The following is an 18,181-nucleotide window of genomic DNA, read 5'->3' as shown; positions in this document are numbered from 1 at the left end:
CCGTATTGTCAGCATAGAGCCCGACTCGGGGCTCGATCCCACAAACAATGAGATCGTGACCTGAGCCAAGATCAAGAGTCGGACACTTAACTGACTGAGTCACCAGGTGCCCCTCACGCTTCACTCTTTGCTGTCAAGTGCATCTCTCCAGCGGTGCAGGTCTGAAGGCTCTCTCCTGGTTTTACAAACGGGCTGCGGTTCATGTGTCCCAGGACCCCCCGAGGGAGAGGGAGCTGGTGAGAGCTGCGCGCATCACGGGAGTGAGAGGGACTGGGCGGCGCTCCTCTAAGCACAACTAGCACGGCCCTCAGCTGCCGGCACATCCGGGACGGATGACATCCCAGGTGTCCCCTGAACTGCACGCAGCGGAAGCTGCTCTAAGGGCTGTTCTCTGGCGAAGGCAGTCTCCTCCATGACACACACACGCTGCCACTGAGCCACGCTCGCACACGTGTGCAACGACACACACACAAAGCATGTGATCCAAGCTGGTGACCGCAACTCAAGCTGGATGAATTAAAACCTAGGAGCCAGCCTCTAATCTTCTTTCAGTCACAATCTAGAAGGCCAGGCTGGCAGCTCTCAGGGTCTCCGCTTCAACAGCACAACAACAACAACAACAACAACAACAACAACAACAACAAAGACTGCCAGCTGCAGAAGATAACAGAGCAGACCAGGAGAACAATATGTATCTAGAAAGTTCTCACAAAGTTCCAAGTCTGTAAATCCAGATATCCTTCATTTTAGTTTTCTCCTTGTACTTTCCACACTGGATTTGACATGAACTGACACATTTGCCTTTTTTGTTTGAGATGGGTTCTTGCTCCTTGCAACCAAGAGAGTTAACTACACATGTGTTATATGCGATACGTACATTCAAAATTATGTATCAAACTTTGTGTCTCTTCTTTATACACCCCCAAAGGGCTTAGCATTATCTTTAGGAACTCAGGATCTAGAAATGGACTTTATAAGAAGCCTAGCTTCACCATTCCCTAGCTATCAGAGGCTAACGTCTACTGTCTCTGAGTTTCATTTTCTTCACTTATAAAAGAGTAACAGCACCTACCTGCTAGTTCTACGTCCAAAATACACCCTGAATCCCTCCACTTATATATCCAGCTCCACTGCCAACGACACCTCTCCCCCTGATATAATGTGTGATCCAAATACCCCACTGCAAACCAAATGCCCTTTCGTAATATAAAAATTAGAGGACATCAGTTCTCTGCTTCAACCCCCAGAATGGCCTCCCACCACATTAAGCTCCTGCCCCCTCTCTCCTCCATCTGGGTCACTCACCGCCCCTCACCCGCCACACTACCTTCTTCCTCTGTTCCTCACACAGGCTAAGTCTGTTCCTGCTTCAGAGCCTTCGCACTGGCTCTTCCCTCCACCTAGAAAGCTTTGTCCCAGATCTTCACAAGGTCTTAGGTCTTAGTTCCAATGTGACTCCCTGAAAAAGACCTTCCTTGACCACATTCCATAAAGCAAAAGCGACAGCAGAAGCATTACTGGCGCTAATTCACTTTCTACGGCATTATTCTAGTTATAAAGACGCGCTTATCCTGGGACACTGTAAGGTCTTGACACATCCTTTACTGGGAATATACATAAACAGCAGCTCAGACAAGCACAAAGATTTGAGAGACAAACAACAGCTGAGACAGGGCTGAACAAAAGGAAGAAGTAAAACTACCACTATTTACAGATGACAGGACATTAATATAGAAAACCAAGAACACAACACCAAAGAACTGTCAGAACTAATAAACGAATTCAGTGAAGTTTCAGAATATAAAGTTAATATGCGAAAATCTATTATGTTTCTTTACACTAATAACGAACTATCACAAAGAGAAATCAAGAAAACAAGCTCATTTACAACTGCACCAAAAAGAATACCCAGAAATAAATTTAACCAAGGAGGTAAAAGAACTATACACTCAAAACTGAAAGACACTGATGAAACAAAATGAAAAACACACAAAGAAATGGGAAGATATTCAGTGCTCATAGGTTGGAAGAATAGTGTTAAGATGTCATGAGACTACAAGTAATATACAGAATCAATGCAATCCCAATCAAAAGTCCAGTGGTATTTTTCACAGAAAAAGAACAAACAATCTTACAATTTGTAGGGAACCACAAAAGACCCAGAATAGTCAAAGCAACCTTGAGAAAGAAGAGCAAAGCCGGAGGCATCACCCCCTGACTTCAAACTATGTGACAAAGCTCTACAGTAATCTAAATCGTGCGGTATTAGCACAGAAACAGACACGCAGATCAACGGAACAGAAAAGAGAGCCCAGAAATAGGCCCACACTTATGCGGTCAATTAATTTACAACAAAGGAGTCAAGAATATACAATGGGGAAAGGACAGAAATATACATGAGGAAAGGACAACCAAGTACCAACAAATGGTGCTGAGAAAACTGGATAGCCACACACAAATGAAAGAAACTGCACCACTCTCTTGTACCACACACAAAAATGAGCTCAAAATGCATTCAAGACTCAAATGTAAGACCACAAACCAGAAAGCTCCTAGAAGAAAACATGGGTGATAAGCTCCTTAACACGGCTCTTGGCGATGACTGTTTTGAATAGGACACCAAAAGCAACAAAAGCAAAAATAAACACGCAGGACTACGCCAAACTAAAAAACCGTTGCACGGCAAAGGAAACCCTGAACACAATGAAAAGACAACCTACCAATGGGAGAAAGTCATTGCACATCACCTATCTGACGAGGAGCTAGTATCCAAAACGCACTAAGAACTCCTACGACGCAACAGCAAATAGTAAACAATTAGAGTGAAAAATGGGCAGACCTTCCCATGCGTCCAATGACGACATAAGATGGCCAACAGGTCATTCAAAAGATGCTCATCGTCACGAAAATGTAAATCGGAACCACAATGGGCTATCACCTCACACCTGTCAGAATGGCCAGTATCAAGAAGACAAGAAATAACAAGTGCGGGCGAGGCTGTGGTGAAAAGGGAGCCCGTGTGCACTGTGGGTGAGAAGTAAACTGTGCAGCCACAATGGAAAACGCTATAGAGGTTGCTCGAAAAATTAAGAACAGAACTACCATATGATCCAGCAATTCCACTTCTGGGTGTTTATCCAAAGAAAATAAAAACACAAACTCGAGAAGACATATGCACCTCCTATTCAATGCATCATTTACAATAGCCATGATATGGAAATAGCCTAAGTATCCATCAATGGACGAATAAGATAAAGAAACTGGTGTGTGTGTACGTGCATATAGGTATATGCGTGCGCACACACATGCGCACACACACACACACACACAGATATACACAATGGAATATTATTCAGCCAATAAAAAGAATAAGGTCTTGTCATTTGTAATAACTTGGATGGACATTGAGAGCATTATGCTGAGTGAAATAAGGCAGAGAACGATAAACACCATATGAATTCTCTCATATGTAGGATCTTTAAAAACAAACAAAAACGTGGGGCTTGAACTCACAACCCCAAGATCAAGACCTGAGCTGAGGTTGAGTCAGATGCTTAAGGAACTAATGCTTAACCTCATACATTGAATCTTAGAAAAGGGAAAGAGAAAAAAACCCCAAACTCATAGATACAGAGAACAGATTGATGGTTGCAAGAGGCAGTGGATTAAGGGTAGGAAAAGTGTATTTTGTTTTTAGTTTAAAATAAATTGAATGAAACTTCTTTAGAAGTCATTTTTACTTACTGGTTTACTTGTCTTTATACATCCTTCTCTATCTGAATGTTAACTCTGTAGGAAGCAGGACTTTGTTTTGTCCATGAGGTACTCCCTCTCCTCCCTCATCAGTAACAGAGACTAACTACATATTTACTGAATAACTGAGTGCTCAGTAAACACACATTCAAATGGTCTAATGAAAAAACCAAAACAAAACAAAATCTAGAGGATTGTGATCTCTAGCTACAGGATCCCATTCCTCAATAAACCCAGGGCATATTCACCAACAAACAAACGAACAAGTCCTCAGATTGTAGAATGTCTACCCTTATCCCACGGGCCATCCCACTGGAAGAAAAGCAGTCCAGTGGAAAAAGCTCTAGTTCGGAGCCAGGCAACAAAAGCTGTAACTCATCATTACCTATCAGACACTGAAGACAATGATTTTTCACTGCTTTTCACCAAGTGCTTCGTAAGTAGGGTTCTATTATGTATACACACTGCCTTCCCCAAAATTCTAACTTAAAACACCCTGGAGTCTTCTAAGTATACAATCTTTTAAAAACTGGAGAGGGCTCTCACAACTAGCTCCCCTCTGACTCTACTGTCAGATTATTCTAATAACTCAGGCTCAACATCTTTTAGTCATCCTACAGGTTATTAAAATGTCTTTTAGGGAACGCCTGTCTGGCTCAGTTGGTAAAACATGCAACTCTTGATCGCAGGGTCATGAGTTCAAGCCCCACACTGGTCATAGGGCTTACTTGAAAATAAACGAATAAAATAAAATTTCTTTCAATTATTCCTTCAAAATGTCTCTTACATGCCTTCCTTTCCATTCATTTATCATCACGTACCTAGTTGAAAACCTTTTACTGCGTGTCAACAACTAAAAGCAAGTTGCTTTTTGCAGCAAAAGTTGCAAGTTGCCTCTTTAAAGGTCATACACACCATGGCAGATGAATCTTCCCCAAGTGCAGCTTTGATCCCCTAGTCATCAACTTTCATGGCTCTCCAATACCAGAGCACTGGTTCCCAAAGCTTTCAGACCAAACAGCCCTTTATACAGCAAATCCTGACATGAAATTTACCTATATTGTTTCAAAAACATTGATATAACTCTCTAATCATAATATACAGCAGACATCAAAGGAAAGTTCTTTATAGTAAGTCAGTATGTATTTCAACCTGTAAATTCTTGGGCACAACCAAATGAGAAGATACAATAGAGCAGTCAGATACTTTCATCTGTATGTGGCATTGCTGGGAATGCGACAACTAGAAAGGCAGTCCCACACAGGTATGCTGGTGACTCAGACACCATGAGCAGTACCACTACAAGTGACGGAAGTTTCTGACAGTAAAAAAATTTTTAAATGCCAAACAGCAATAAAAATATTATCTTTCCCCAACTTATACAATAATATTATCCCTGGAAAATAAAGTGTATTATTAATATCATGCAAAAATATTTTGGTTTATACGTAAAATAAAATTCAGTTTTAGACCCAAGCACAAACAAGATGCTCCCTTACATGAGTGGCCAGTGGGACACTGACCGTTACTTTTGGGATGTGATCTAATCTTTATGTGGGACCACCTGAGCACTGGGACATGTAGCATTCCTGACCCCATTCACTAAAAATCACTGTGACAACCAAAAAAACCCTCCACAAATTTGGATAATACTTCTTAGAGGTAGATGTTACCTCCATCGAAAACCTCTGGCCTAGAGATTTCAGCTCAAAATGAGTTATCCTAGTTCAAAAATATTAATCTAGAATTCAACTGTTCTCCACTTTTTTGCCACCTTTTGCGTATGGGCATCTGTATGTTGTGATAACTAAATAACTCACAGCATTACTAACTTTCCACTGATTCGTCTCTGTCATAATCTGCTTTACTAACGACAAGCAATTTCAAGTAAAAGTTGAATTAGGATAAATCTACCAAAGGATCCTAAAGATATTATTCTTGTTATACAATAAACTTAACATTTAAACATTCTACACATAAAAAACTGAGAGGAAGATCCTGGCAGTAACTTTATTGGCTACATAGGATATGTCAAAATCCCTTTGGGGTACAAATGTTTATCCATTAAAAAAATGGAACTTTGTGTTCATTCCTAAAATGGAAGAATGGTGTAACGTTAGGAACTCTGTTAAATGTGGTTTACTGAATTAGTTCAATGAAGGAAAATGCCATGTGATCAACTCCACTGATGCTTTCCAAATTAAAAAGGCATTCTTCATAATCTGCTTTTTTTTTTACATTTTATTTTGATTTTAGCATTACAAAAAAGTTGCAGAAAGAGCATAGAGCGCCTACACATTCCTTACCCGATTTCCCCTAACAGTCGTCCCACACATAACTACAGCACAACCATCACAACCACGAAAACAGCACACTACATCACCTAACCACAGACCTGACTCTAAACTCACCGTGTTCCCACTAAGGTCTCTTCCCTATTCCTGCATCTTATCTACACGCTCACCAGTGCCCCCTGGGCTGGGGCAGTTCCTCGGTCTCTTTTTTTTAATCTTGGCACTTAAAAAAAATTTTTTTTAAACATTTTTTCATTTTTTGAGAGACAGAGAGAGACAGAGCATGAGCAGGAGAGGGGCAGAGAGAGAGGGAGACACAGAAGCCAAAGGCGGCTCCAGGCTCTGAGCTGCCAGCACAGAGCCCAACGCAGAGCTTGAACTCACAGACTGTGAGATCATGACTTAAGCTGAAGTCAGACGCTCAACCGACTGAGCCACCCAGGCACCCTTGATCTTGGCACTTTTCAAGTTTTGATGAGAATACCACAGAAATGAGGTACTCTTCTCAAGGTACATCATGTCAATATGTCCTATTACTGGTAATGTAAACCTTAATGACCTGACAAAGACAAGGTCTTCTGGGTTTCTCCATTGTAAAGTTACTATTTTTCCCTTAGTAACTGTCCGGGGGAATATACTTTGAAACTACTAAAGTGGTCCATTTCACCTCAAACTTTGGCCATTAACTTTAATATCCATTAGTGAAACTTTTCGACAATTACTACTGTGATATTTGTCTAATAGTGATTATCAATTGCCCTCCATATTTATAAGGTGGAAATCTCCTGTGAGAATGAGTTTGAGCGGCGCCTGGGTGGCTCAGTTGGTTGGACATCCGACTTCAGCTCAGGTCATGATCTTGCGGTTTGTGAGTTTGAGCCCCGCATAGGGTTTCTGTGCTGACAGCTCATAACCTGCAGGTTGCTTCAGATTCTGTGTCTCCTCCTCTCTCGGCCCCTCCCACACTCATGTTCTGTCTCTCTCTCAATAACAAATAAATGTTAAAAAAAAAAAAATTAAAAAAAAAGAATGAGTTTGAGCATTTTCTTTTTTTCTTTTAGTATTTTTATTTATTTTTGAAGGAGAGAGAGAAAGACAGAGCATGAGTGGGGGAGGAGCAGAGAGAGAAGGAGACACAGAATTCGAGGCAGGCTCCAGGCTCTAAGCTGTCAGCACAAAGCCCGATGCAGGGTTCGAACCCACAAACTGTGAGATCATGACCTGAGCCGAAGCTGGATGGTCAACCGACTGAGCCACCCAGGCACCCCTAGTTTGAGTATTTTCTGTGTTTAATGGCCATTATTAGGTATATATTTCTGTGATTTGTCTGTATCTTTTTCCAATATTTTTCTTTCAGGTTCTTACTCATTTTTTGTTCCTCAATTTTTCAAGGTTCTTTATATAGCAGGGCTAAGAGGCCTCTTTGTGATATATGTCACAAATATGTTTTCCCAGATTGTCAGTTTCCTTTTGACTTTATGGTTCTTTTCATTAATTTTTAAAATCTAGTCAAATTTATCAATCTTTTCTTTTACTGACTCTGAATTTTGAGTCATGTTAGAAAGACACCAAGGTTAAAGAGGAACTCTTCTAGGACCTGTATGACTGAATGCTGTAATACACAGAGTCAGCTTTTTCCAAATGGCTACCGAGTTGTTCCATCACTATCTTTTTTTTTTTTTTTTAAAGTTTATTTATTTTGAGAGAGGGAATGAGAGAGAGAATCCCAAGCAGGCTCTGCACCACCAGTGCAGACGTGGGGCTCGAACTCACCAACCATGAGATCATGACCTGAGCCAAAACCAAGAGTCAGAGGCCTAATGGATTGAGCCACCCAGACGCCCCTCCCATCACCATCTTTTAAAAAGTTTATCTTCACTCCCAATGATTGGAGATCCAACCTTTTTCACATAAAACTCTGGACTTTCTACCCGATCCCACTGGTCCACTATGCATTCGTGTGCCAATATCACATTATTTTACAGAAGATGTTTTAATGTCTGATGGAGCTTGCTCTGCACAGTTTTTCTTAACCAGTATTTTCCTGGCTGTTCTTACATGTTTATTTTTCCACACAAACTTTCATATCAACTTGTCCTAACTTTATTAAAGTTGTATTTTTGTTGGAATTATGGTGAATTTGTAAATTCATTTAGGGAACAACTGACATCTTTATAATTCTGAGTCACAGAATTTAATAACAATAGATGTCTTGGGAAGTCTGGGGGGCTCAGTCTTAGGTTAACTGACTCTTGGTTTTGGCTCAGGTCATGATCTCACGGGTTCGTGAGTTTAAGCCCCGCATTCAGCGCAAAGCCTGCTTGGGATTTCTCTCTCTACCTCTCTCTCTCTGCCCCTCCCCCACTTGAGCTCGGTCTCAAAAGATAAACATAAAAAATTTAAAAAAAGAAAAAAGAACAGTCTTTCCAATATTTCAAGTCTACTTCTATGTCTTTTTGAGTGTGTAAAGTTTTCCTCCTACAGGTTTCACACATTTCTTGTTAAATTTATTCCCAAGCATTTAATTTTCTTTGTTATTACCATAGTGAGATTTTTCTTAATATTATATTCTATTTATTATTTATGCATAGGAAGACTATTAGTTTGGTACATTATTTTTACATCCTACTACTTTACTGAACTGCTTTATTTTTTGAGTTAATTTTATCACTGATGGTCTGGAGTTTTCCAAATACACTATCAAATCATCTCTAAACTTAGAGTTTTACTTCTGCTTGCCCATTCTTATTACTGCAATTGATTTCTCTAGTCTAAGTGCAAAGGCTGATATCTTCGCATACAATACAATGTTAAACAGAAATAGAAATAGTGGGCACCCTTGCCTTGTTCATGATTTTAGTGGAAAGGACACTGGTGTTTCTCCATGAAATAAGATACTGGCTTTAGGACTATGGTATACAAATTTCTGATAATATTCATAATAAAAGATGAATAAGTGAATACTTCTTAACCTAACAAAATGCAAACATCATGCCAAACTCCAACACCATGCTTAGTGATGAAAATGTGGACGTATTCCCATCAAAGACTGAAAGAAGACAAAGATCCCCAATATTTAACATTTTTCTAAAACTAACTATTAATAGATTTAGTCCATTGAAGGAAATAGGAGATATTAACATTAGAAAGGAAAAAGTAAGCATCATCATTTGCAAATGATATCATCAGCTGCTTGGAATACACAGGGTAACAAAATAAAACTCTTACAAACAATGAAAGAATCCAGTAAGCTGTTTAGTACTATATTAACATTACTTGAATGTACATTTGATCTTTATTAGGGTTGGCCTCACAACTGGGTACTACCTGGGTGAGAGTTCCTCTATTATAGAAAACATAACCGGTCCAAAAACGTGTTTTCCTGCATGTTAAAAACTAATCAGGTGTAAAAAACTGAGGATGATTCATACTAACTAAAGTTGATTAACCATAATAAATTGCTAATTTACAGAGAGAAAAAAGTGCCAAAAACATACTTACTTTAATCTTAAATTCTGGAGTGCACTACTGTGTACCCCATACGAAGTGACCGTAATAGTAAAATATATTCTCCCTATATTATGACTGTCCTCCATTAAAAAGAATAGTTTGATATATAAGAACATAGCACTGCATGTTCTGACCTCTAGAAATTCTTCTCAGAGAATTTAGGACAGTAAGTCTGCTTTGAATTATTTGTAGTATGGAAAGTGACTTGTTTCTTACTAACTATTCAAATAATACTGTTCATGGGCACCTGGGTGGCCCAGTCGGTTAAGCATCTGACTCTTGATCCCAGCTTAGGTCTTGATCTCAGGGTTTTGAGTTCAAGCCCCATCTTGGACTCTATGCTGGGCATGAAGCCTACTTCAAAAATATAAATAATAGTAATACTGTTCATACTTTATTTGTATCAGGACTTGGTGAGTTTTTGTTTACTGTTCCATCACAACATACTTCAATTTAACACATCATTTCTCTCTGAAAACAGAAACTGTAAATTAGCAATGTAACAAATATTATATACACAGTATCAGGGCCTCAGCTCAGCGAGGTATACAAATAGTAATGCATCTGCATTAAGCCTGAAATTCCCAATGTTATAATCAATCCTACAGTTTTGTACGTGGTATGTCCTCTGTACCAAATTTTGTTGTACAAACAACACATTGGTCGCTGATGAATACTAATCTATTGTTAACAGAGTGATAACCTTTGAAGAAAAAGATGGCAACAGTAATTTGGAGAGGGCATGACAGATTTCTGAAAGATTTCTGAATTGCTGGTAATTCTTGTTATGGTGATCTTACAGGTATGTTCACTTTGTGATAATTCATACTTGAGATTTCTGTGCACTTTTACGTATATACATTATACTTGAATCAAGTATATTTTAATTTTTAAAAATAAGCAGAAAACTGAAACAAAATAAAAACAAACCACACAAAAAGACCTCCAACATCTCCAATAAAGTGAAATTTCTCTGGAAGCATGCTATATTGCACTTAGGGTCTCTGTTGAAAACAGTAACGAAAAAACTTATCTTTAAACTCTAGAATCATTCAGCTTGATGAGATCCTCACACTATGTGTTAACTGTGGAAGATCAAATTCACATCTTCTATTTTAACTTTTTCTGTGTGTGTGTGTGTGTGTGTGTGTGTGTGTGTATGTGTTTCAAAGTAGAAAGGGAGGCTCACCTGTTCTATACAAACTGTCATGTGTATTTGAGTATCTCTGCCTTTCTCATTCTCCTTTTCTTGCTTTCTCTTATTCTTAGACCATCTATAGCTGAAATTCCTGAAGTCTCATATGCATATAATACAAATTAAGCTGTATAAACCAGAGCAGAAAAACAATTGTACCTTACAAAACTGCAACATCCCCGCCCAGACGCTCCAGGCACAACGATCAACTCAAACTCCTCACGCTCCCTCATTATTTCTTCTGCACCATCTAGACTTACTCTTCCCCCAGGCCAAAGCCCCAGAAACACCCGGACTCAGTTCCCTTTAATATCTAGCCCCACCCACAGACACCAGGTTCCATTTCTGGGAAGCCTTTCTCTCCACTCTTCTGGGCTACGCCCCCACCGCTACAGTCCTATCTGGTGCTCCCAAACCCTCGCATGAATGATCATAAAAACCACCCACCTCCTATTCTTCTCTCTTCCCCATTCCAATGAACCTTTCATCCAGTCATGTCCTCTCTCTGAAGGACAGCGCTGAGCGAGGCACCTTGCTTAGAAACATTCACTGGCCTTCCCTGCACTTTGAATGAAGCCCAAGCCTGGCTTTCAAGGTCTACACAGAATTCCTACAAATAACCATGAAATTAGCCCACTTCCCTGACCAATATGAGAGTTATTTTAACCACTAAAAGAGGACACATACTGTATATTATGAAAAGACAAACATAAAAACCAAAGGAAAAAAATCTAACTCAGCCTGATTTCTGAACAAAGAATGAACAGGACTATCATTCAAGACCAAAGAGCCAAAGAAAAGTCAGAAGCAAGTAAATAAATAAATCCATCCATAGCTGAAAATGTTTGGTTACAGGGAAACATGAATGTCGCCACCCGGAATGCAAATCTAAATCTAGTTCCTCATCCCCAAAGACTGAAAAGAACTACAGGAAACACTACTGCTATATGTGAGCGATTTCCGAGACTCTATGCAAGCTTGATTCTTACTTCCTTAGGACAGCACGTTAAGGTCATTCTCCATGTAGAAGAAAACAGCGAGGACAGATAAAAGAGCATGGCTATGATCTCTGATCAGTTTCACTTTTTTTTTTTTTTTTTGAGGAAATTACAGTATAAAAACACCAAAATAACAATATAAAGACTGATGTTCTCTGATCAAGTAGTATTTTATCTCACAAGATAAGGTTTGAAAACATCCTCTCAGAACAAGAAAAAATACCCTCCATGGTCACTATTTCAGGGATCACAGCCACTTTACAGAACATAATTATCGTGAATTATAAGGATCCACTATATCTCTAGGGAACATATTTTACTTGCAACACAAACATGGTTAACTTCGGATACGCATAAAACAATACAAGGACACTGTTTAAAAATTAAGTACATTAAATGTAGTGAAGCCTGGAGCAGGGATGGCAAATAGATTTCGTCTTGCACGTCAGTTCAAAAGAACAACGAGTTCTGAATAAGGTGTCCTCTGAAGCCGGGATACCAGGGGAGAGACTATCCTCGATTAGTAATGTTGGCCAGAGATGAGAGAAAGGAGTCAGAAGACCTGCACCACACATTTGCCATCCCTTGGCTACCGTACTTCAAAGAATCTCAAAGAATACATAATCACAAAATTACTTACTGCTTCAACAGAGTTGCATTCCCGCCTTGTTTCTAAATAACGTAGTGCTCGTTTTTCTTCTTCTTTCAATTTAGCGTCTGCCTGCCCAGAAGCAAAATAGCAATCATTTTTAAGAATATCAAGAGAACAGCTGAAATTATCACATATACTAAGTTCCGACTTACATATTTCATGTAATTCTGTACACCATTTTGCTGCAAATACGAGGGTGCCTGTGTTCTATAAAATCTCTCTGTGGAGTCCAAGTACGCTTTCTCAAAATTATCCCTATAAATTTGAAGCTTATCCTCAGGATTAGAACAAAGGTTAACTGAAAAACAGAAAATAAAATTTTACTCTAATTATGTTTCAAATCAGTATTTTGAGTACAATAATTGAAATAACAAATAGTGAGGGGTCATTATGTGCAAGGGACTGTGACAACGCTCAAGAGAACATATATAATACAAGACCCTTCTCCATAACAGACTTAAAATGGTAACAGCATAAAGCACTAAAGTGACAAACAGTACAGATAACACGGGCTATTGTATTTCTGCATAAGAAAGGGCATGACTTCTAACTAGATGGTCAAGAATGGTTATTCACAGATGAGATGAGATTTGAGATGAGTCTTAAGGGAAAACTAGAATTTACACAGAAGCTAGTAAAATAAGCAAATAATCTGAAGCACAAAAATCCCAAGGCCAAGTCAAGGTATAATGACCAGGTAGAATGGGAAGTTAGGAGTGGCTGTGGAGGGGTACATGGGTGGCTGAGTCGGTTGAGCATCAGACTCTGGATTTTGGCTAAGGTCATGAACTCTGGGTTTGTGAGTTTGAGCCCCATGTTGGGCTCTACACTGACAGCATGAAAACTGCTTGGAATTCTCTCTCTCCCTCTCTCTCTCAAAAAGCAAAAAAATACGAGTGGTTATGGAAAGTCTTGAATCTCAGGTTAAGTAACCTGAATTCAGCATGGTGTAACCACTAAATGGGTAAAATCAAATAAAATACTACTTTAAAATTAATCTCATGAACAGTACATGGGTTAAACGATAGTAATAAGGTCACTATAAGACAACTGTTTCAAAAGTCCAGAAGCAGAGTTTACACAGTATAAACTGGTGGTAGCTGATATAAGAGGAATAAATTTCAAGGACATGGCTAATGAAAGCCTAAACACTATGATATCTCAAGAAGTATGGGGATAATAGAGAAAGCCAATCAAAGATAACTGCAGGTTCATTAATACAAAAAATTCTTGGGGCGCCTGGGTGGCTCGGTCGGTTGGGCGTCTGACTTCGGCTCAGGTCATGATCTCACGGTCCGTGAGTGCGAGCCCCGTGTCGGGCTCTGTGCTGCCAGCTCAGAGCCTGGAGCCTGTTTCAGATTCTGTGTCTCCCTCTTTCTCTGCCCCTCCCCTGTTCATGCTGTGTCTCTCTCTGTCTCAAAAATAAATAAACGTTAAAAAAAAAATTAAAAAAAAAATACAAAAAATTCTTACTGAGGAGTACTTTGTGCCCACGTCCTATATCCAGTAAAGATACAGTGTCAACAACAAAGTTAACTGAACTAAATTATGATGACAGGGAGGCATGGGTCCTATGAATCAATGTGAGAGGGACCTAAGCTAGCCTGGGAATTAGGGAAGGCCTCCAAGAGGAAAGAGAGGATGCAGATGAGCTAGAAGACAGAGGGAGGAGGAGGAGTATTCTCAGAGAAAACACTGTATCTGACTTAAATAATAAATGAGAAGAGCACTGCCAGAAACTGAAAAGTTCAGAGAGGAGTATGTACATGAAATAAACATACTGTCTGAAAATATAAGCACAAAATTAGTTACCACCTTTAGGAGCTAAAGAATCAAATCTACATTTCTCTAATTCAGGTCACTAAAAGGATTTGCCAGCCAAGAAATGAGTGACATGGAGAAAACAAGTATTAACCACACAAATATGGGTTTTTCTATGTGGCCTTGAAGAGATTTCATGCCTTCTGTGTACTCTTAACAGCATCTGGCACTAAACATAGATGTGACTCTATGCTAGTACACATAACTCTGGCAGTACTATTCTGTAACTGTCTCAGCATTTCCAGAAAAAATTATGATCAGGAAAGTTCAGAACATACCATAGGATTCTCTTACTCCAATGACCAGCTGAGAATCAAAAGCTTCTCCTAATCTTTCAGCATGTACCAGCTTCATTGCACTATCCTGGAGTCTGTTTTTTATATTTGAAAAGATTGACTCATTCCATGTATCAAGCATGAGCTAGGATAAAAAGAAGTATGAAATCGTTGCAATTATTAATATACTAAGTACCATACAGACACACAAAAACTTTAGCTATAAATACTAAAAAAAGGAAACCACATTCTTAGGCCTATATTCACTTGAATACTTCAGGGAACTAGTATATTTAAATTTGGTAAAAAACACATGGTAAATGTTAAAGAACACATTTCAAAATCTAACGTAAATGGATTTGAATTCCAGCTCTATTACTTATTCACTGGCTTTCCCATCTGTAAAATAGTAAAAGTAAGAATACAAATCTTAAGTGGTTGTTGTAAAAATTAAATACAGTAATACCTGGAAAAGGTTACCTCCCCTACAGTTACAAGGTTACATTTCAGAAATACTGGTCAGTGTATGGAATGCTCATGTGCAGGTTTGTACGAACACGCAATAAATGCAAAAAGCGCTGAATGAAAACCTGCCTGATACTAGATCTTAAAAAACACACACAAATCCACCTGAAAGATGTTCCATTTAAATGATGGAAATATTACACACATATCCATATGTATTATCATTCCAAGTAACTGGGTCAGATACAGAAAATATATTAACAACAACAGTAGCATCAATAACGACAAAAATAACAGGTATGTAACATTCACTACGTACCTAGCACTGCTCTAAGTACTTTCCACACGTAACTCATTTAATCCTCAATACCGATATATAGGTGTTATTATCTCCTTTTTAGAAATGCAGACTCAGAGGCACTGAGAGGAAAGCTAACTCCCCACATGCATACAGCTCATTAATGGCAACACTGGGATTTGAATCCAACAACTATGGTCTCAGAATCTACGGTCTTAATCATTAAGTGATGCTGATTCCTGTAATCAGTAGGGGATGGCAAAAATTAAAAGAATAACGGAAAAACAAGAGAGGACAAGATTATGGAACTGAAAATTAAAAAGCACGTAGAAGTATTTTTCTTTTTTTTGGGGGGAGGGGGATAATTTCTCACATTGCAGTTATTTCTACCACCCGAGAACCACTGGGTGTCTAAATTTACAGCATTCCTGTCGACATCAGCACAAATTTTAGAGCTTGGAAGGGGCAGGAATGCCGAGGCAACTATTTGAGGGCCTGAGTTTGCATTCAGCAAGTAGCAAGTCGTTTAAAGTCCAAGAGGCATTTCGTACTTTTCTTTCACTTTTCAAATCTATGTTTCTATTTGATTCTCAGAAGCAAGAATACATATGAGAAATGAGGACAGGGAGCTTAAGTCATTAAGGACTGAAGAGTTGAAAAGAACACCTGAGATTCCACTTTCAGAGCTGAGTTCTTTCAATTAAATCACAAGGAGTCTGGACATAGAACTTTTAACTAGAAACTATGCAAAATATGAAAATAAACAGTACATGAGTTCACAATAACTAGAATCAAGTAAAAAGAAAAACATAATAGCAGCTTAGTCACAATGAAACACCAAGATACGAGAAGGTAATCTAATGAGAGATTTTTGAAAGAGGAAAAAAGTAATGTAATCTATAGGAAGGTAAAAGTACAAACAAAGAAGAAGGAAACAGAATACAGAAGATAAAAGTAGGAAAAGGCAGTGATGTCTGAAGGCACAGATCCGCAACTTAACACCACGTGGGATAACGAAACAGAAGTGCAGCTCAACGCGGTTGGAAGAAAGACAGTATTATTCAGTAAAACCCAGCAAGAACTTAAAAGGAATTTATATGTGAAGTAGGAAAGCCCACTTAAAGTCTAAATTACTTCCTAAAGTTGTAAAATAACCCTCTTTCTGAAGACTAGTAAGGGGGACAAAAAGCAAAAATAAACTTACTTTTCGAACAATACTGTCTTCTACGGTTGATTTTTTATTGCTGCCCTGTTTACCCATTAAAGTAATCTCCAGTTGACAAAAAGGCTTCGGTAAAATATCACACTGTGTAAAGAATTTTCGCCATTCAACAATGTATGCTTTTAGCAAAGCTGTATCATCTTGATGGCTCAGTACTCGCTGGAAAAAAAAAAGAATTATATGAATTTGAAATACAGGTAGGTGCTTGAAAGAATAACAGAACATAGCCATGCTATAGAGTATTTTATTTACTGTACAAACTATATTATACTCAAGAAATTAAAACATGTATATATCCAAGAAAAAAACACGTTCACAAAGACTTACTACGGCAATCATTTTGATATATACATAAAATCATGATGTATACATGAAACTGATCAAATGTTATATGTCAACTATATTTCATTTAAAAAAAAATCCCTAAACCCTCTATCCTTAAGCTATCACCTTTTTATCCTCCCCACTACCATTCCCATCCATCCCTTTCCTGGCCCTAAGCAACCATTCATTTGCTTTTGGTGTCTATATATTTGCCTGTTCCAGACTTCCACATGAATGGAAACATACAATATGTAGACATTTATGACTGACTTCTTTCATATAATAGTTCTGAGGTTCACCCAAGTCCTAGGACCTATCATTACTTTATTCCTTTTATGGCTGAATTTTATCCCATTTTATAGATATACCACATTTTATCTATCGGTCCATTGATGGACATCAGGGTTGTCTCCACCTATTGGCTATCATGAATAATGCTGCTATAAATATCCATATCCCCAAAAAGTTCATAAAAAACCTGTGTACACTCACCAAGAAAGAGAGGACTGAAATAAACAACATCAGAAATGAAACAGGAGGCATTACAACTGATAACACAGAAGTACAAAGGAGTGGGGCTCCTGGCTGGCTCAGTCAGCAGAGCACGTGACTCTTGATCTCAGGGTTGTGAGTTTAAGCCCCACACTATAGCCTACTTAAAAAAAAATTATAAAGGACCATAAGAGACACTGTGAACAATTATACGCCAACATATTCAACAAGAGAGAAGAAATGGATAAATTCCATAAGACATAAAATCTATGAAGACAAAAGAAATAGAAAATCTGAACAGACCCAATCACTAGCAAGTAGACTGAATCATTAATGAAAAATCTCCAACAAACTAAAATCTGGGACCAAATGGCAACAATGGTGAATTCTACTAAACACTGAATGAGAATATCAATCCTTTTCAAACTCTTCCAAAAAACAGAAGAGGAATAAACACTTCCAAACTCAGTTAATGAGGTTGATATTACCCTGATACCAAAAACCGGTAAGGATGGCCCAAAAGAAGAAAATTATAGGCCAATATCCCTTAAGAACATGGGTGCAAAACTGCTCAGCAAAATATTAGAAAACCAAATTCAACAATACATTGAAAGGACCATACACCATGATCAAGCGGGATTTATTCCACGGATGCAATGTTGGTTAGTTCAGCACTCACAAATCGATCAATGGGAAACACCACATTAACAAAACGAAGTATAAATCTCATATAACTGGAGTGCCTGGGTTGTGAGGTTGGTTAAGCGTCCAACTCTTGATTTTGGCTCAGATCATGATCTCACAGTTCAGTTAGTGGAATCAAGCCCTGCACTGGGCTCTGCGCTCCAGGCTCTCTCCCTCTCTGCCCCGTCCTCGCTCACA

General features: G+C 38.7%; 1 protein-coding gene across 1 annotated transcript in view; it reads right to left on the bottom strand.

The window, feature by feature from the left end:
* CUL5 (cullin 5) overlaps positions 1-18,181 on the bottom strand; it is a 97,585-nt gene that overhangs the window by 34,406 nt on the left and 44,998 nt on the right. Inside the window, exons 4-7 of the mRNA XM_030331635.1 lie at positions 16,466-16,642; positions 14,502-14,643; positions 12,555-12,700; positions 12,391-12,471 (exon numbers count right to left, since the gene is read on the bottom strand). Of these exons, the coding sequence (XP_030187495.1) occupies positions 12,391-12,471; positions 12,555-12,700; positions 14,502-14,643; positions 16,466-16,642 (546 nt within the window). The remainder of the gene's footprint in view (positions 1-12,390; positions 12,472-12,554; positions 12,701-14,501; positions 14,644-16,465; positions 16,643-18,181) is intronic.

Source organism: Lynx canadensis, chromosome D1 (genome assembly GCF_007474595.2).
Source record: "Lynx canadensis isolate LIC74 chromosome D1, mLynCan4.pri.v2, whole genome shotgun sequence".
NCBI classification, from domain to species: domain Eukaryota; kingdom Metazoa; phylum Chordata; class Mammalia; order Carnivora; family Felidae; genus Lynx; species Lynx canadensis.
The sequence above is the reverse complement of the archived record's forward strand: the minus strand, read 5'-3'. Positions and strand labels throughout refer to the sequence as shown.